General features: G+C 44.6%; 1 protein-coding gene across 2 annotated transcripts; it reads left to right on the top strand.

Moving 5' to 3' along the window:
* Nucleotides 1–3,105: 3,105 nt before the first annotated feature.
* Nucleotides 3,106–20,363, top strand: CDC6 (cell division cycle 6). Of its 2 annotated transcripts, none has more exons than XM_062216506.1 (12): nt 3,106–3,364; nt 3,931–4,118; nt 5,217–5,498; nt 5,607–5,806; nt 6,054–6,229; nt 8,431–8,537; nt 10,802–10,941; nt 11,801–11,901; nt 13,061–13,125; nt 16,243–16,445; nt 17,522–17,662; nt 17,923–20,363. In XM_062216506.1, exons 2-12 carry the CDS (start codon nt 3,941–3,943, stop codon nt 18,010–18,012), a joined length of 1,683 nt encoding a protein of 560 aa, XP_062072490.1. In that variant the 5' UTR covers nt 3,106–3,364; nt 3,931–3,940; the 3' UTR covers nt 18,013–20,363. The 2 variants fall into 2 exon arrangements, with proteins under 2 accessions (XP_062072490.1, XP_062072489.1); XM_062216505.1 differs by having other exon boundaries at nt 3,928–4,118.
* Nucleotides 20,364–20,491: the final 128 nt, after the last annotated feature.

Below are 20,491 nucleotides of genomic sequence, written 5' to 3'. Positions count from 1 at the left end.
CTCAATAGGCCAATCCTCTGCCTGCGGCGCCGGCACACTGGGATCTAGTCCCGGTCAGGGCACCAGATTCTGTCCCGGTTGCCCCTCTTCCAGGCCAGCTCTCTGCTATGGCCTGGGAAGGCAGTGGAGCATGGCCCAAGTGCTTGGGCCCTGCACCCGCACGGGAGACCAGGAGAAGCACCTGGCTCCTGGCTTCGGATCAGCACAATGCACCGGCCGCAGCTGCCATTGGAGGGTGAACCAACGGCAAAAGGAAGACATTTCTCTCTGTCTCTCTCACTGTCCACTCTGCCTGTCAAAAGAAAAAAAAAAAAAAAGGGAAGGGACCAAAATGTCAACTTCAGGATCCTAACTACCCCAGACCTTGCCTCAGTCTGAAACATTTTTACACAGAACTCATTTCCACTTCTAGGTTTAGGGGTGTGACATTCAAAGGATGGCATATATGTTAGATGTCCCCAAAAAGTACTTATGGACAGGGTGGATGTCCACTTGGCAGGAATATGCTTTCCATGCCTTCATTCAGCAAGCAGTTTATTGTATATTTTACACTGTACCAGCTACCTACAGTATGAAGAATAAGACAAGATCTTTGCCTCCAAGAAGCTCATGGTTCAATAGATTTCAGGATCGCTACAAGGAGAAACTTACATGGTGGATTAAAAGGCTTTTATTGGGAGTTAACCAGAGAAGGATGGTGACATCCTAGGCAGGAAACATCACAAAACACAGAAGTGACAGCATGGTGATGTGCACGTCATGTCATTGGAGGGTCAGTTGTGGAAAGAGAGCTCCCAGTGGATAACTGCTCAGCCCTTTCTGTGGTTCTGTGCCTGCTCTGTCAGTGGTCATTTACTCTTGCAGGGTTTGGGCCAGTGCTATAGTCCCTGGCATTTTCATAGGTTCAAATATGTGTGGTAAGTTTTAAATTCCTGTGCTCTCCCCACCCCCATAATGAGATAGGCTGTTCACTGCCACCAACCCTTAACATGGGTTGGGCATACATTACTGTTTCAGGTTATCAAGGACAGTTTTTAGGGTCCCAGCTTAGAAAAGTGAAAACTACTTCCTGTTTTCTATTGTCCTATTAAGAAAAAAAAAAAAAAAGAAAAACCTTAAGGGTTAAGGGCCTGGCTTAGTGGTACAGTGCCTTAAGCTACTATCTGCAACACTACATCCCATGGGGCACAGTTGGAGTTTCAGCTGCTCCACTTCTGATCCAGCTTTCTGCCTACAAAAGCAGTGGAAGGTGACCCATGTACATGGATCCCTGCCACCCATGTGGGAGACCAAGATGAAATTCCAGGCTCCAGCCTGGTCCAGCCTGGTCCAGCCTGGCTGTTGGGGCCATTTGGGGAGTAAACCAGCAGATGGAAGGTTGATTCTCTCTCATCACCCTGCCTTACAAATTAAAAAAAATTTTTTTAGAAAAGCCTAAGACAAAAATTCTATGGTAGCTTTTTCTATTCATGGCAGCTTAATCACTTTTCACTTGCATAGTTTTCAGCTGCCAGAAAGCCGTCGCAAAATGTACTCCATCTCTTCCTCCTCAAAACCTGCATTTGTCGGCCTGCGCCGCGGCTCACTAGGCTAATCCTCCGCCTTGTCGCGCTGGCACACCGGGTTCCTAGTCCCGGTTGGGGCACCGGATTCTATCCCAGTTGCCCCTCTTCCAGGCCAGCTCTCTGCTATGGCCCGGGAAGGCAGTGGAGGATGGCCCAAGTCCTTGGGCCCTGCACCCCATGGGAGACCAGGAGAAGCACCTGGCTCCTGCCATCGATCAGCGCGGTGTGCAGGCTGCAGCGCACGGGCCACGGCGGCCATTGGAGGGTGAACCAACGGCAAAAGGAAGACCTTTCTCTCTGTCTCTCTCTCTCTCCACTCTGCCTGTCAAAAAAAATTAAAAAAACCTGCATTTGTCTAATGCTCTCCTTATGATTAAGTGGTTAAGAATTTGATTTCCCATCAGAACTTAAGAGTTCAAATTTTAGTTATTAATTTTATGTTCGCAGGCAAGTTTACTCAAATCTACTTTGTTTCTTCGCTCTGCTTTGGTTTCCTCTTTTGTTAAATGGAAATAATGTCAACTTCGTAGGGTGCATGTGAAGATTTGTGAGGTGGTGGATTCAAATACTGAGCTCTGTCCCTGGAATACACTTAAGCACTTGATATTGGCTGTACTATAAGTACAATCAACTGATGGTTTTAATATTGTTGCCTTCCTATTTCCCGGTTTTATAGCTATTTTATCTGATATTGAAGGATAAAAGATAAATGTTTACCATCACCTAGAGTTGGGTTTTCTCGCCTTTAAAGGAGTTTGAGATTTAGAAGCGTTATTAGCTGTGAAAGCTGGCCTACAAATTACTGCTCTAATTTAGATTTTTCATTAAAAGCTCAGCTTGCCTCTTCTGTAATTGTCTTTCTTGGCCCTGAAACCCTAGTGTTTAGCCATAAAAGGTTTTAAGAATAAGGAGTCATAATTCTACTCCCCACAATTAAGTGGTGCTTAAATAATGCAGAAAATCTAACACAAATTTTCTTACTTTAAATAAAAGCAAAGAGTCCGATTTACTACATTTGAAGTCAACAGATGTAGTGAAGAAGTCTAGTATGTTCTTTACATAGAACTTTACCAAAAAAGCACACGGATGTCGGGAGATCCCAGTCTTAGGCACCCCCTGCTACCAACATGCTGTGACCTCTAACCCAGAGCACAGGATTTGCTTTGTGCCCTGTAGGGTGGAGCGTTAGAGAGGAGTCATGCCTAATTAGCAGCTCAGAACCACCCCCAAAATGGAAGGCGGAGGTGAGCAGGCACAACCACACCGACTCCTCCCGTGCGCACAGCGCGGAAGTACAGTGCCCCAAGCAAAGACTACCCCTCCCGGCGGGCTTTGCGGCGAAGTGGTCCCGCCCAACGCCTAGCGTCCCACCGCAACTGCGCGGTTTTCGCGGAAGCCCCGGATGTACATGCCGGGCCTTCTTAGTGGGCGTGGCCTCTCGGCCTGAGACCTGGGGCTCTCTTATTGGCTGTGAGGTTTCCGATTGGCTTGGGTAACGAAGGAAGAGGCGGAGGCCAATGCGCGCGGCGCTGTCGCTGCAGCCAATCAAAGGCGTAGCCGGGCTTTGGCGGGAGACGGGAACGGTGTCGCTGAGCGAATTTGGCGCGAGCGCGTCTGTATTTTGCTGCCTGCTGGTGTTCGGTTTGGCCGGGAACGGTGGTGGAGTCTGAGGCGGTGTGTGAGGGACGTGAGGAACCTGCACTGAGGTGACGCAGCCCTGAGAGAGGAGAGGATTGCCCGGGAGACTGAGGGCTGCGGAGCTGCGCGGAGGTTGAGGTTTCCGCGAGACCCGAGAAACGGTGAGGGGAAGGGAAGGGAGGTCGCGGAGATCCGAAGTCGGGGTCGGGGCGGTGCCCCCTCGTAGTGGCTCTAGCCGTTGTGCGTGGTGTGAGGGAGCTGAAGCTGCGGACAGGAACAGTCCAGGCTGCGGCTGAGAGCAGCGTGAGAGGCGACCGAAGGCGGACGAGCGGCGGTGCGAGGGCTCCGGAGACCGTGTGGGGCGGCGGCTGTGGGCCAGCCGGGGCCGGAATCGCGGGGTTCCGTGCGTCTCGGGCTTTTCGGCCACTTGGGCTTTTATGCACCTCATTTCTTATTGCAGGATAAGGATGATAATAGGGCCTACCCCTCGGCGAGCGAGTTAGTACGTAAGGAATGCATAACAACGTGTTACACAACACATGGTAGCTGTTACCACACAGGCTGGAATGTGGAGCAGAACTGAACGTTTTCGTAACATTGTTTGCTTCTGAAATGAGTGCTGATCATCAGTATAAGCAAACTCAGGGTTAGGTATTTTTTTCTTTCTTTTCACATGTTCACTGGCTGACGTGTTCTTTTTTTTTTTTTTTTTTTTTGTATCTAGTAGTATTGCCATCATGCCTCAAACCCGATCCCAGGCACAGGCTAAAATCAGTTTTCCAAAGAAGAAGCTTTCTCGGACAGTGGACAAAAGTAAAAACCCTGGTGACGTCAAAGTAGAACCAGCAAATGCGCACACTCTGCCCTCTTCTCCTTGCACAAAAATTCTGCCTCTGAGCCCCAGAAAACGTCTGGGTAAGTTTAGATAAGTGCGCCTCTTGGACTGGTAGCCCTCAACCTTTTTCTCAGTGATAAGATGCCCGTCCTTTAAAGGAGCTTTTTCAGTTAAGAATATTTGCTAAGTGCTTACTGAACTACAGGGTTAAGCCACTCATTGAGATCACTTCCTAAACTACTTAATGGACCTGGACTTCGATTCCTTAAGACTGAATTTAGTGTTGTCAGTGTTTTAATCGACCTTGTGGTTATATGGTAAAGAAGCTTGGGAGCTGGTGCTGTGGCCTAGCGGGTAAAGCCACCACCTGCAGTGCTGGCATTCCATGTGGGCGCTGGTTCGAGTCCTGGCTGTTCCACTTCTGACCCAGCTCTCTGCTATGGCCTGGGAAAGCAGTGGAAGATGGCCCAAGTGCTTGGGCCCCTGCACCTGCATGGGAGGTGCAGAAGAAGCTCCTGGCTCCTGGCTTTGGATCGGTGCAGCTCCAGGTGTTGCAGCCATCTGGGGAGTGAACCAGCGAATAGAAGAGCTGTGTGTGTGTGTGTGTGTGTGTAACTTCTCTGTAACTCTTTCAAATAAATAAATAAATCTTAAAAAAAAAAAAAAAAGACGCTTGATCAATCTTGGCAGAAGTATGAAAAACAAGAACATGATGTTCTTAATATTTTCTGTCCTTTTCTTGTGTTAGTAGTTGATAATCCTTTCTTAGAGCACTTTTTTTTTGTCTTAACTAAGAGGGGGTGATAGAGCTATATCTGGAGACATTTTTATTTGTTCCACCTGAAGAGATGCTACTGGCACAGCAGATAAAAACCAGGGGTGCTGCTAAACTACAATGCACTACAGCAGAGAATTATTTGGTCCGAGATGTCAGTGGTGCTAAGGTTCAGAAACTGTTTTGGAACTGTCTTGAAAACTGATTTGGTTTCTATCAAATAGTAAGGTTCAGTGGTACCATCTGGTGGACAATATTTGCTTCTACATGAGACGGCGTTATTATTTTGGTATTTCTGACTGAGGTAGAAATTTATGTCTTTCTGTGGAAGGCAGAGGTCTTTGCAAGTCCTTTCACTCTCCACTGCTATGAACGACTGCATTATGATTTTAATGTGTTTCAGGTGATGACAACCTATGCAACACTCCGCAGTTACCTCCCTGTTCACCACCAAAGCAAGGCAAGAAAGAGAACGGCCCCCCTCGCTCACATACACCTAAGGGACGCAGATTAATATTTGAAAATTCGTTGACAGTTAAGTCTCCTAGCAAAAAAGAACAAGCCAGAGTTCCCCAAAACAAAATACTTTCCTCGTCTCGAAAAGGTCAAGAGAGTACAACAAATTCTGCACAGAGATGTCCATCGGAGAAAGAATCTGTATGCATGAGACTGTTCAAGCAAGAAGGTTTGTGCTCACAAGGCAGCAGTTGTAAACAAAACCGATGACTGAATAAAACCCGGGGCGGGGGTCACCTTCTGTTGTGACTAATTGCCCTTTTTTCATCTGGCACAGGTACTTGCTACCAGCAAGCAAAGCTTGTCCTGAATACAGCTGTCCCGGATCGGCTGCCTGCCAGGGAGAAGGAGATGGATGTCATCAGGAATTTCCTAAGGGAGCACATCTGTGGGAGAAAATCGGGAAGTCTTTACCTCTCTGGTGCTCCTGGAACTGGAAAAACTGCCTGCTTAAGCCGAATCCTGCAAGACCTCAAGGTACCTTGCAAATTGAGTTATGATACTCTTGCTAAAATGATACTTGGTCTTTAAGAGTTAAAAAAGAGTAAAGGTTTAAGAAATGTATGCTTTCCTCAAAATAAGACAATTTTAGTCCTGTCAAAATTTTATCAAACGAAAGTAAGGCTTTCTCTTTTATAAACTGTTAGCTCCTCAAAGACTTTTCTAGTTCCATCAGATCTTTGAGACCAAAATAATTCCCACGTTTGCTTTTTTTTTTTTGTAGAAGGAGCTGAAAGGCTTTAAAACTATCATGCTGAATTGCATGTCCTTGAGGAGTGCCCAGGCTGTGTTCCCAGCTATTGCTCAGGAGATTTGTCAGGAAGAGGTGTCCAGGCCAGCTGGGAAGGATATGATGAGGAAACTGGAAAAACATCTGACTGCAGAGAAGGGCCCCATGATGTAAGTATTGCTCTGATGCATGTTGCTGTGTAAAATCTACAAGATCTGATGCCCACAGACAGAATGTTTCCTATATTTGCTCTGAGATGTAATTGCTTAAACTTAAAGGGAAAGAAAAGAAACATACCATCACATTTTATTTTACTTATTAATTTATCATTAATAAACATAAAAATTACACATTTATGGGATATCATATGATTTAATACATATATACGTTGAAGACTGAATCAAGCTGAAGATACCTCAAACATTTGTCATTTCTTTATGATGAAAACATTTAAAACTCTTTGTAGCTTTTATTATTTTTTTTACTTAACCTCATTTTTTTAGAAGATTTATTTATTTATTTGTAAGGCAGATTGACAGATCTTCATTCTGCTGGGTCACTCCCCAAGTGGCTGTAACATACAGGTCTGGGCCAGGCGGAAGCCAGAACCTACAGTTCCATCCAGCTTTCCCACATGGGTGGCAGAGGCCCAAGCACTTGAGCCATCATCTGCCTCCCAGGATGCATCAACAGGAAGCTGGATTGAAAACAGAGAGCCAGGACTCAGAACTAGCACTCCGATTATGGGTTGCAGGTATCCCAACTGGTGGCTTAGCCTGTTGTACCATAACACCCACCCTCCTAGCTTTTATTTATTTATTTATTTTTAAGATTAATTTATTTGAAAGGGGGAATTGGAAATTGCAGAGGGAGACACAGAGAGAGGGGTCTTCCATCCGCTGGTTCACTCCCCAAATGGCCAGCTTGGCCAGAGCTGAGCCATTCCAAAGCAAGGAACTTGGAGCTTCTTCTAAGTCTCCCACATGGGTGCAGTGTCCCAAAGACTTGGGCCATCTGCTGCTGCTTTCCCAGACCATAGCAGAGAGCAGGATCAGAAGTGGAGCAGCTGGGACTTGAACTGGGGTCCATATGGGATGCCAGCACTGCAGGCAGTGTCTCTAGCCACTACGCCACAGTGCTGGCTCCTTTTCTAGCATTTTTGGTTGAAACATACAGTACATTATTGTTACCTATAGTCATTCTGCTGTGCAGTTGAATGCTAATTTTTTTTTTTTTTTTTGAAAGTGATAGAGAACTTCTATACACTTGTCTACCCTCCAAATACCTATAATAGCTAAGGCTGGACCAGGTTAAAGTCAGGACCAGTATGTCCATTCTGGTCTGCCACATGATTGGCAGCAGCTCAAGTACTTGATCCATCTGCTTCTTCCAGGGCATTAGCAGGGAGCTGGATCAGAAGCAGAGCAGCCAGAACTTGAACCAGTACTCCAATATAGGATGTCGGCATCCCTAGAGGCAGCTTAACCTGCTGCATTACAATGCCTATCCCACCAGAACTTTTCTTAATCCTATTTAACCATAACTTAATACTGTTAGTCAACCTTCCTCCTCTTCTCCACCTTCTAATTTTAAATTGGAAAAAAAAAACGTTTTTTGATTAATTGCTTTAAAATACCTGAATAGGAGCCAGCTTTGAGGTGTAGTGGGTTGAGCCACAGCCTGTGACACTGGCATTCCCTGTGAGCACCAGCTTGGATCCTGACTGTTCCCCTTCTGATCCAGCTTCCTGCTAATGCACCTGCAAAAACAGCAGAAGATGGCCCACAAATCTGTGGGCCTCTGTACCCACGGGGGAGACCCAGATGAGGCTCCTGGTTCCTGGCTTTGTCCTGGCCCAGCCCTGGCTGTTGCAGCCATTTTAGAAGTGAACCAGAGATGGAAAATATCTCTTTTTCTGTAGCTCTGCCTTTCAAATTAAGTGAAAAAATAAATCTTTAAAAAAAAAAAGCAACTGTTACTTGTTCATACTGAAAGTACTGTAACAGAGAGAGAGGACAGATTAAGACTTTCAAACTAGTCTACAGCTTTAGGAATATAACCTAATGTCAGCTTGGATCAAACAGATTGGAGAGTTAAGAAGGTAAATAGTGGTCTGAATTGTGCAGCAGAGTAAGCCACTGTTTGGAATGTGACATTGAGTCTTGGCTGCGTCACCTGTCTGGCTCCTGGCTTTGGCCTGGTCCAGCCCCAACCATTGTAGCCATGTGAGGATTGAACAAGTGGATGAAAGATCTCCCTTTCTCTCTGTGTCTCACCCTTTCTCTGTCACTCTGCCTTTCAAGTAAATGAAAAGTCAACAAACATTTTAAAAAAGAAGATGAATAACAACAGTGATTGTTTTTCTCTGTAGTTTGTTAGTCCTGGACGAGATGGATCAGCTGGACAGCAAAGGACAGGACGTGTTGTACACACTGTTTGAATGGCCGTGGCTGAGCAGTTCTCGATTGGTGCTGATTGGTTAGTGCTCAGTTTCTCTATTATTTTTATTTATATGTATGTGCGTGTGTGTGTGTGTGTATATACATACATACATTTTTTTTCCCCCCATTTTATTTGAAAGGCAGAGAGGCAGACAGAGATTGTCTGTGTGCTGATTCTCTCCCCAAATGCCAAGGCTGGGCCAGGTTGAAGCTGGTAGCTGGGAACTTGATCCCGGTGTCCCGTTTAGTGTCAGGGACCCAAGTACTTGAACCATCATTTGCTGCCTCCCAGGGTGAGAGGAAGCTGAAATTGGAAACAACGGGGACTAAACCCAGGAACTCCTATTTGGGATGCAGTCAGCCTAAGTGCTGCACCAAGCGCTTGTCCCAGTGCTCAGTTGTTGATGTTACAAGGTGGTTCTAAGCCGGCGCCATGGCTCACTAGGCTAATCCTCCTGCGGTGCCGGCACCCTGGGTTCTAGTCCTGGTTGGGGCACCAGATTCTGTCCCGGTTGCTCCTCTTCCAGGCCAGCTCTCTGCTATGGCCTGGGAGTGCAGTGGAGGATGGCCCAAGTGCTTGGGCCCTGCACCCACATGGGATACCAGGAGGAAGCACCTGGCTCCTGGGTTCAGATTGGTGCAGCATGCCAGCCATCGCAGCCATTTGGGGGGTGAACCAATGGTAAAGGAAGACCTTTCTCTCTCTCTCTCTCTCTCACTGTCTAACTCTGCCTGTCAAAAACAAACAAACAAGGTGGTTCTAAAGTGTTCTTCCTGGGAGGGAGGAAGGGAATATCATTATGTTCTTAGCGTTGTATCTACTGGGGCTGGTGCTGTGGAATAGTAGGTAGAGCTGCTGCCTGTAGTGCCAGCCTCCCATATGGGCGCTGGTTCAAGTCCCAGCTGCTCCCCTTCCAATCCAGCTCTCTGCTATGGCTTGGAAAAGCAGTGGAAGATGGCCTGAGTCCTTGGGCCTCTGCACCCTCATGGGAGACCTGGAAGAAACTCCTGGCTCCTGGCTTCAGATCGGCACAGCTCCAGCTGTTGTGGCCATTTGGGGAGTGACCCAGTGGATAGATGAGCGCTCTCTCTCTCTCTGCCTCTCCTCTCTCTGTGTAACTCTAAATTTCAAATAAATAAATAAATCTTTAAAATATTTGTATCTATAAACCATGTTGAATCTGTTAAAAATTAAAATTTTAAAAATAAGTGAAGTTTTTTTTTGTTTTTTTTTTTGACAGGCAGAGTGGACAGTGAGAGAGAGAGAGACAGAGAGAAAGGTCTTCCTTTTTGCCGTTGGTTCACCCTCCAATGGCCGCCGCGGTTGGCGCGCTGCAGCCAGCGCACCGCGCTGATCCGATGGCAGGAGCCAGGTGCTTCTCCTGGTCTCCCATGGGGTACAGGGCCCAAGCACTTGTGCCATCCTCCACTGCACTCCCTGGCCACAGCAGAGAGCTGGCCTGGAAGAGGGACAACCGGGACAGGATCGGTGCCCCGACCGGGACTAGAACCCGGTGTGCCGGCGCCGCAAGGCGGAGGATTAGCCTAGTGAGCCGCGGCGCCGGCCAATAAGTGAAGTATTTAACATTCAGTTTATTTTTCACCTATTATTTGATCTTAAATCAGCTTTCTGCCTTGTCAAAATAAGAAAATGACTAAAATACTAGTCATTTTAATCTGTTTGTTTTGTTTCTTCTTTTTTTTTAAGATTTATTTATGTAGTTGAAAGGCAGGGATACAGAGAGAAGAGGAGAGAGAGATCTGTACATTGGTTCATGCCCCAAATGGCTGCAATGGCTGGGGCTGGGCCAGGCTGAAGCCAGGAGCTTCTGGGTCTCCCATGTGGATGCAGGGGCCATCCTGCGCTGCTTTCCCAGGCACATTAGCAAGGAGCTGGATCAGAAATGGAGTAGCTAGGATGTGAAACGATGCCCATATGGGATGCTGGCACTGCAGGGAAAGGCTTAACCTTCTATGCTACAGCACCAGCCCCTAATCTGTTAAATCAATTTTGCTAAGTCTGAATAGAAATGACATTTTAGGGACAGTGGATTTTTGGAGTATTTTGTCCTGCTCATCAATGAAAAATTTGAAACCTGATTTTGAAAAGGACATTCTTTGATGACTAAGTACATCTTACCCAATAGGTATATTTTTTAATGGCGGTGTGTTGGGGAGCCGGTGGGAAGTAACATTTGGAATGCTAGATTATAACTGGAAATTTGATTTATCTTTCAGAGGGTTTGGCTTTATTTTTAGGATGATCTGACCAATGGTGAGTAATGTTATTTATCCTCTCAGGTATTGCGAATACCCTGGACCTCACAGACAGAATTCTGCCTAGGCTTCAAGCTAGAGAAAATTGTAAGCCTCAGCTGTTGAACTTCCCACCTTATACCAGAAATCAGATAGCTACTATCTTGCAGGATCGACTTAATCAGGTGAGTACCAACCATTGTGCCAAATTTTGGGTTTCTTGAATCACCTGTGTTGCAGACACCTAACAATAGTTAGAGTATTTTGCTTTGCTAATGGAACAGGAGTTCCTATGGACCATAGGGCATTTTTATGGGACTTTCCACACATGGTTCCATTTATTGGATGCCTCAATGTTGAATTAAAAGTAGCAGGTAGGGGTTGGCATTGTGGTAAAGTAAAGCCACCTCCTGGGATGCCAGCATCCTAATATGGGCACTGGTTTGAGTCCCAGCTGTTCCACTTCTGACCCGGCTCCCAGCCAATGTGCTTGAGAAAGCAGCAGAGGTCAGCCTAAGTGTTTGGGGCCCTGCACTAAATGTGGAACACCCAGATGATGCTCCTTACTCCTAGCTTTGAACCAGCCCAGCTCTAGTAGTTTTAGCCATTTGGGAAGTGAACAAGTGGATGGGAGACCTCTCTCTGACTCCCTGTCTCTCTCTGTAAACTCTGCCTTTCAAATCAATAAATAACAAATCTTTAAAAATAAAAAAAAGCAGAGGAATCACTCATGTGCTTCTTTAATGGTCTTTAAAAAATAGGGCCTTTGAAAAAACTTTTGCAAGTGACTGTAGATTTATTTTTTGCCAGTTCTAATTGCTTTTTTCCCATTTATGAACCTCTAACACATTCTTACAAAATGCTTAGATGTGTAAGAACTCTTAATCATGTCCATTTATTTACAAGCAGAAAAGGTATCTCTTTGATTTTAAAGGGTAGCCAGTCAAGTTTAGACTTAAATATGAAAATATTTATGTGTGAGATCTATGTTGCAGAGAGAGGAACTTAAACTTCAAATTGTTGTCTTCTATGTCTTGTACTAAGGCGTCTAGAGATCAGGTTGTGGACAGTGCTGCCATTCAGTTCTGTGCCCGCAAAGTCTCTGCTGTTTCAGGAGATGTTCGCAAAGCGCTAGATGTATGCAGGTGAGTTATGGCCCTGTCTGCAGCTTTTATTAAAAAAAAGGAAACACTGTTAATTGTCTTGTGTAACTCAAGTGAATGTGGCTTAAGAGGCTCCATTCTGCTACTTTTTTCGGCTCAGAAAGGAGGACTTGTTTCTCAGTGGGGAGCTCTGGATTTCCACCGTGTTAATGTCTGAAACATTATCAGTCCATTACCTACAGAGGGAGAAACAAATGAGATGTTGCTGGCACTCCCTGTGGTGATTATAGATTGGTTAATTACATTTGTATTAAAAAAGACTCCAGTTTACTTTTCCATTAGCTGGTCTCAAGCAGGTTTATTTATGGACCTGAACCATCTTTGCCTTTGGACTTCTTTCCCCTTCCTTTCCTTTCGTGAGCGCCCCTTCCCTCCAGTTGGTGGTCCCCCACAGTTGTGCTCTAGACCTCTTTCTCCCTTCCCATCCCCCTGCCCCTCCTGCTGGGGAAAGCCTCTGCTGACTGATGAAATATCTTCCTTCTCGGTAGGGACACTGGGTCCATTAAAATGATACTTGCTGTGCTGGCCCGCTGGTCCAACTTCCCCCTACTGCCTTGCAGAAGATCCAGGTCTGGCTTATAGCTTCCTGTGGGCAAAGTGCTTTGGAGAGAGCAGTGGGAGAGCAAGCTCTTCGTATTGCTGGATTGCATGATCCTGAATTTGAAAATTTTCCCTAGTCAGCACACTACTCGGGTAAAGACTGCTGCTATGAGCAACAGTCATGTAGCTGGCAGGGTTCAGCCTACACAGGAGCTCTATATGTGTAAACTCAGGACTTCCCTTTTAGGTCTAGTGTGTGTGGATGGTACTGGTTCTGTTTAATCAGTTACCCCCACCACATATCTTCATATCTTCTCTCCTACCCATGATATTTTCTCCTCATCCAAAACGTTAGTGTTGGCTCAATGTATGATGGCCTACTTGGCATCTCCAAGGAAACCATATAGTGTTAAAAGTTCCTCATAGCCCTGGCCTATGAATTATTTCAAGGTTATGAAGTCCTCATTAATTGAGGCATGATTCAGTTTTGTTTGGAGGCTTTAAAATTATAAAATATGTTCTTAATGTGCCTACTTTTGAGCTTGATGGCTTGGTGTGTTTGCTTTGGCTAACTAAATTAATGTTTTAAATATTTTCATAGGAGAGCTATTGAAATCGTAGAGTCGGATATTAAAAGCCAGACTATCCTGAAACCACTATCTGAATGTAAGTAGTTTATCTCCTTTATGTTTTCCTTTATTATTTGGAGCTTAACTTTTCTGAGAAAAGAGGTAGAAAGATGAAATGAACATCGTTAAATCCACACTCACCCATTTTGGGGTATGTGTCTGTTTTTAGTCACTTTCATCTACTTTATTGCAATCTTGCCTGTCAGTACCATGGTCCATGCTTTACTGGAAAATGCGTTCCCCAGGGCATTACATAAATGGCTGGGCTGCAGGGTGTTTTCTTTCCAAGCTCTAGAAATGAAAACCGTGAAGTCAAATCAGCTATTCAATGGGTGTTTTGTTGAGGACACTTTAGGTCTCAATATAGGTGAAAGCAAACTGATAAGGGAGCATTGGGCGAAAGAATTGTGAGTTCAACTTGGGGTATCTTCAGCCTTAAAACAAGTCTAGGGGGGCCGGCACTGTGGCATAGCAGGTGAAGCCACTGCCTGCAGTGCCGGCATCCCATATGGACGCCGGTTCGAGTCCCAGCTGTTCCACTTCCGATCCAGCTCTCTGCTATGGCCTATGGGAAAGCAGTACAAGATGGCTCAAATCTTTGGACCCCTGCACCCACATGGGAGACCCAGAAGAAGCTCCTGGCTCCTGGCTTCAGATCAGCACATCTCTGGCCATTATGGCCAATTGGGGAGTGAACCAGCGGACAGAAGAGCTCTCTCTCTGCCTCTCCTGCTCTCTCTGTGTAACTCTGACTTTCAAATAAATAAATAAATCTTTAAAAAAAAAATCTAGGAGGGTGGAGGTACAGTGGTCATAGTGTTCCAATAAACTGCAGGCTCCTACAAATGATAAAATTAGTTTTCCTTTCCCTCAGCTTTGTTGTCTTAGATGGCCATGAACTACGTGTGTTAGTGTTTAATATCCAATGTTAATCTTATAGAAAAAAGGATAGTTTAATTTCTTCACACCTGCAATAGTCTAGAGATTACATTTTTATTTTGTTTTTAATTATTTGAGAGGCCCAGAGAGGACTCCCATCTACCAGTTCATTCCTCAGATGCCTGCAGTGGTTGAAGTTGTGAAGAACTAGGAACTCAATCCAGGTCTCCCACATGGGTTGCAGGGACCCATCCATTTGAGCCATCACCTGTTGCCTCCGAGGGTACACATTAGTGGGGAATTGGAATCGGGAATAGAGCTGGAACTTGAACCCAGGTATCCTTATAGGAGATGTGAGTGTCTTAACCCTAGGCCAAATCCCTGCCCTTGGTCAGAAGTTTAATCAGTTTGTTAATCTAAGTAAATAAGAGCTATAGTTTATAGGAAGTAATCTTGTGGTAGAAGATACTTGAAACCTATTTGGAGGCAAGAGGATCTATTAGTCCCTCTATCTAGGCTGAACATCTCATATGTTATATTAATGAAGTAAAGAGCTACTTTTATTGCCTGTGATAAACCTGGTCTCTAGTAAAGTAGCCTAGGCTCTATTGAAAACGAAATTTAATATTTCAGAAGTGGCCAGAATCAGTGCTCAGGCTAAGGGTAGGCAATATATACCAATACATATACTTAGGTACTGATTTCTCTTCAGCTTTTCAGATAATTCCCCTTTCTCCTTTCCTCTACTGATAACATTTAGGCTTCTCAGTGCCCACCATGAGCACCGTTGGCACATACATAACTTAGAGGTTGTAGTGCACCATGCTAAGCTATCACCTGCTATGCTAGCATTCCATATAGGCGTGCCCTTCGAGTCCCAGATACTCTGCTTCTAGTCCAGCTTCCTGCTAGTGCAGCTGGGAAGGCAGCAGAAGATGGGCCCCTGCCAACCATGTAGAAGACCGGAATGGAGTTCCTGGCTACTGGTGTTAGCCTATCCTAGAGCTGGCTGTTGTGGCCATTTGGGAAGTAAACTAGTGGATGGAAGATTGATATCCATACCCACACCCTCCACTTTCCAAACAATGTGTACTTTTTGAAAACATCACAATGCTAAAAAGATATATAGGGATGTCATAAGTTCCTGCCATAAAGTATTATATTAATTCTTGTCTTCTGGTATGTGTGAGGTTGACTTTTAATGGCTTCAGAAAGCTATAGGGAGACTAACTTCAACTAAGTATAAGAAGAAATTTTCTGATAGAACCAACTGGGCTTCTTAACGTAGTAGACTCATAGCCTTAAAGATAATCAGAGGAAAACTGCATCAATGATCACATGTTGGGATTGTTTTAGAGGTCACTCAGCTATTAGATAGGAAGTAAGAATAGACCTTAACATTACTTTCAATTTGTAAAATCTGTTACTTGATCTGTGATCTCTGGTTTCTCTATCAGTCCTCTGCAGCATTCCATTTGTCGTCATGAAATAGAAGCAAATTACTGTGGGGCAACTGCAAATGGTCTCAGGAAGTAACTTTGGGCAAAGGTTGTTTGAGAGCAAATCCCTCCTCTGTCTTGCAATTTATGCATCTCCAAACAGTGAGGCCATAGTCCTATGCAGCTCATTGGCAGTTTCCCAACCTCTGGCTTTAGAGATGGTGCTATCTGCTAGGATATCCAATGACATTTTCTCAAGTGTTGCTGTGCTGCGGATCAGTTTGGGCAAGTGAACTAAACCTCAAGTCACTTGGGGAGGCCATCTGGAGGACTGATGTGGGATTTTTACTGTCCACATTTATCCACACATTTGCTTCAAAATACTCAGTATTTTGAAAGAAAGAATTTCCAGCTATTTTTCTTCCTTAATTACCAGGCACAGTCATCATCTTTGCTGCAAGGGTTCCCTTTTTACCTCTGAGGCATTAGAAACTTTCACGGTAGAATACAGTGGCTCTCTGTCTGATCCTTCCTCTTTCATGAGGTGGATTTTGTCTGCTTGACAAAATTACATTCCACAGGACAAAATAGCTCACTCTTCTACCCAGAGAAAGGATAACCCTACTTTCCAAGTCATCCCACATTATTTTGGCATCTTGCTAAGGAGAGCATTGTCTCTCGTTGGTTGGCATCTAGTTAGAACCTCAGCTTTGCCACCACATGACTGCACTTGGATTTCCTTTAGCTAAAACTTAGTATCACCTGTCTCAACACACAAACACACAAGCACACAACATTTTAAAAGTCAAATTAAGCTTGATTCATTTCCTTTGTAGGTAAATCATCCTCTGAGTCTCCGGTTCCCAAGAGAGTTGGTCTTACTCACATATCCCAAGTCATTTCAGAAGTTGATGGTAATAGGATGACTTTGAGCCGAGAAGGAGCACAAGATTCCTTCCCACTTCAGCAGAAGATTTTGGTGTGCTCTCTGCTGCTCTTGACCAGGCAGCTGAAGATCAAAGAGGTCACTCTGGGAAAGGTAAGTTGGGAATCTGCCGGTGGAGCTGACGTTGAGATGAGAATCTTCTGCAGAACAGATGTTTTCCAAAAGTCCTATCATGCTCTAGCTGATAGGAATTAAAAATCAATTTTAATAGTAAGAATAAATATTGGTATTTAAAGATTTATTTTTATTTGAAAGAGTTACAGAGGGAGGTAGAAACAGAAGTCTTCCATCTGCTGGTTTACTCCCCAAATGGCTATAATGGCCAGAGCTAAGCCGATCAAAAGTCCAGAGCCAGGAGCCTCCTCCAGGTCTCCCATGTGGGTGAAGGGGCCCAAGGACTTGGGCCATTTTCCACTGCTTCTCCAGGCCATAGCAGAGAGCTGGATTGGAAGAGGAACAGCCAGGACTAGAACCGGTGCCATATGAGATGGTGCCTGAAGGCTGAAGGCTGGAGCTTTATCCTACTGCTCCACAGCGCTGGCCGCACAGCTAGCCTTTAATAACTGTTAATCTTCTCACCCTTCCCTTCACTTCTGTATTTCCCCATGAGATATATAAAGCCCCTTTCCTACATTGCATTGTAAATTTTTAGAAATATATATTATGGAATGCCTGTTGAAGGATTTTATTACGAAGAGGAAGAAATATTTAGATAACTTCTTTTGCAAATCCAGACCCACATTTTTAAAAACATATTACAAGAGAAGTATTTTTTTAGCTGGCACTGCAGCTCACTAGACTAATCCTCTGCCTGCGGTGCTGGCACCCTGGGTTCTAGTCCTGGTTGGGGCACCAGATTCTGTCCCGGTTGCTCCTCTTCCAGGCCAGCTCTCTGCTGTGGTCCGGGAGTGCAGTGGAGGATGGCCCAAGTGCTTGGGCCCTGCACCCACATGGGAGACCAGGAAGAAGCACCTGGCTCCTGGGTTCAGATTGGCGCAGCATGCTGGCCATAGCGGCCATTTTGGGGATGAACCAATGCAAAGGAAGACCTTTCTCTCTCTCTCTCACTGTCTAACTCTGCCTGTCAATAAAAAATAAAGTAGATTACAATAAATTTAAAAAAATATATTTTTTTTAAGCAACCTATGTTCTCCCATGTTTGTTTCCAGTTGTATGAAGCTTATAGTAACGTCTGTCGCAAACAGCAGGTGGCAGCTGTGGATCAGTCAGAGTGTCTGTCACTTTCAGGGCTCTTGGAAGCCAGAGGCATTTTAGGATTAAAGAAAAATAAGGAAACCCGTTTCACAAAGGTACAACCAACTGCTTCTTTGTAATAATGCTTTCACTTGTCTTGTTCTAGAGAGCTTATCCTTTGCTAAAATAAGGATTTTAAAATGACCACAATTAGATCGTTAGCTTTTTTGTTTGATAGGATTTTAGGTGTGGAAGGGACAAGTGAGATAGTGCTTGTCTCAGTTGCCTCTTGTGAGAAGTTTTTTATGGTAGAAGTTTGTGTAACAACTTTGGTTCTGTGAGTTCTCTGTCATGAATCATGCTTTTCTTTTTCCAGGTGTCTTTGAAGATTGAAGAGAAGGAAATAGAGCATGCTCTGAAAGACAAAGCTTTAATGGGAAATATCTTAGCTACTGGATTGCCTTAAATTGTTACTGCACATCGGGCAATATTCAGCTGGCATTTAGCGAAGGAGTCTTCGTTTTAGTACTTTATACACTCAGGTCTGAAAACAAATATGACCTTTCATACTTGAAACCAATGAATTTTAACCTATAGACTCATGAATATTAGCGCAGAATAATATGTTTGGATCTTATTTTCACCCATAAAAATGACCACGTAGACCCTTTTCAATTACATTTAGTACCCTCTACCACTTGTGTGCCTCTAACCAGTTGTATTTGCAGGTATGCAGATTTGTAGGGTGGAATGCATATACACTTACCTATTACTTTCTTCAAACATTGATATATTATGTTAAGAACTTTGAAGTTAGGGTAAGAAGAATGAAAAGGAATGATCCTGAAAGCAAGTCCACATGGTGATTTGGAGGACACTTTGATCAAAGAATTTCTTTTGGGGGTATACTGTGTTCGTGTTGTGGATTCTGCCACATTGTGACATTTTAAAGACTCATTGTGTTTCTTGGGTACTCCGAAGCTTGAGGGACTGGTAAGGAGAATGTAACTCTGCAAATTGTGAATATATTTATTTTATTTTATTTATTTTCAAGTTGTAGTCTTAGTCTTTTTAAGCAATCACATTTCGAGAGAGCTCAAGCTTCCAGATGGCAATATGAAAACTCCTTCCCAAACTGTCCTACAGTCTTAGTTACCCTCAGATGAAACCTTTGTTTCAAGATGCCTTAGTCTGGGGTTGGATTTTCATCTGAACACATATTTTCCCAGCCTCATTAGATAAATTAATCCATGTGGATAGTCACAAGTTCTCTTCTGGGTTTGGTTTCTAGTGGCATTAAATGGCAATGTTTAACAGGGACACCAGAGGGCACCATTATAACACTGACAAAGTGTGGGCTTGGGGCTGGGGTGGTTTTGCGGGAAGGAGGGGAAGATACCTAAAAGTTTGATTTGTTTGGGAGATTGTGTTTTTATAGCTCATGCAAAAACTTGAAATTTAAACCATGTGATGCGAATCGTCTAAAGAGGCAATATCAAGTCTCTGCTCATCCTTGAGTTCTGCTGTCTCCTTGTGCCTTCTGACATGGCCTTGAGTTTGGAAACTTGATATGTTACCAATGATAAGTTGGCCACTGTTTCATTCATTCTCCCCACTGTATCCTTGTAATGTGATCTGAGCTACAGCAGGTGGTATGGGATAGAAGGGCAAGCGGAGAGCCCTCTGAAATGAACACTGCCCATTGGAGTGTACAGCAGAAGACAGTCGGTGGACCTGAGTCTGAATATCGTTCTTCCCTCACACCCCTTTATTACAGCATTCACATTTCCTCTGGGGGTAATTTGCACGTGGGAAACACAGTTCTAAACCTCGAAGGTTGGAAAGTGTCTGGGGCTATAAGAGTTAACAAGCATAATTGCAAAGATTGTCCGAAGGCTGATGGAAAGCAGAGACTGAATGGGATTGAGAACAGATGCGAGGCTTGATTTAAATTACATTTTATTGGATGCTGCAGCCTTAAGAGACGTGACTGCTTTACAGTTTGTTTCCACACTGTGGGCAGCTGCTGTCTGTTCTGTGTCCACAGTAGGATCCTGCCCAAAAAGGAGCGGCCTCCCCACCTCGTTGTGTTTGAGGCTTGGCGCCTTCCTCTTAACTGTACAGCCTGAGTCAGGAACATGGCTTGACTCGCAGTGGGGCTGCTATGTATCCTCCCTGGCTTTCAGCCAAGATCACATTTACGGATTCAAAGAGGCAAATTTCTTTCCCCTCTGCCTCCTTTCTCTCCCTTTCCCCTGGTATTTGGAAATAGGGTTTTCTGTAGGCTGGTTTGTTAGTTTCCTTTCCTTTAGTTCTCTCCCCACTGTCAATTTCTAGGTCATTGCTGCTCTTAAGACTTTAGCAATTGGAACAGGGTTGGTTCTGTCAATGGCGCGTGAAGCAGACTTAGAGTCCCTGCTTGGCTTCTGCTGCCCTTGTGGGAGCAAAAGCTGATATATGCTTGTCAGTAAAGTCTTAAGTGTAATTCAGACAGCCAGGAAAGCAGGGAGGAAAAGTCCTTTCCTGATTGGCTTTCCTCACTGAGGCTGAGAGCTACAGGAAGGTAGTGGGAGTTCTGGTGGGAGGGGCTCAGCTTACCATTTCTAGTTCTTTGCCAGGGTCACAGGATGCTTCCCATATAGTGGCAAAGATGCTGACCTACATTCTTTTAAAGGTGGTGGGGTGTGTGTCTGTCTCGGTTTATCTTTGTTTTTCCTTGGATGAGCAAACCAAGCTTTGATAGAATGTTGGGCATTGCTGTGGAAGGTGCATAGGTGCAATAAAGTTGGTTTGAGTGTCAATCGGATCAGCACAGTGCGCCGGCTGCAGCACGCCGGCCGCAGCGGCCATTGGAGGGTGAACCAACAGCAAAGGAAGACCTTTCTCTCTGTCTCTCTCTCTCATTGTCCACTCTGCCTGTCAAAAAAAAAAAAAAAAAAAAAGAT

Source organism: Lepus europaeus, chromosome 18, assembly GCF_033115175.1.
Source record: "Lepus europaeus isolate LE1 chromosome 18, mLepTim1.pri, whole genome shotgun sequence".
Lineage (NCBI taxonomy): Eukaryota > Metazoa > Chordata > Mammalia > Lagomorpha > Leporidae > Lepus > Lepus europaeus.
Note: the sequence above shows the minus strand (reverse complement) of the source record. Positions and strands in the feature narration are given on the sequence as shown.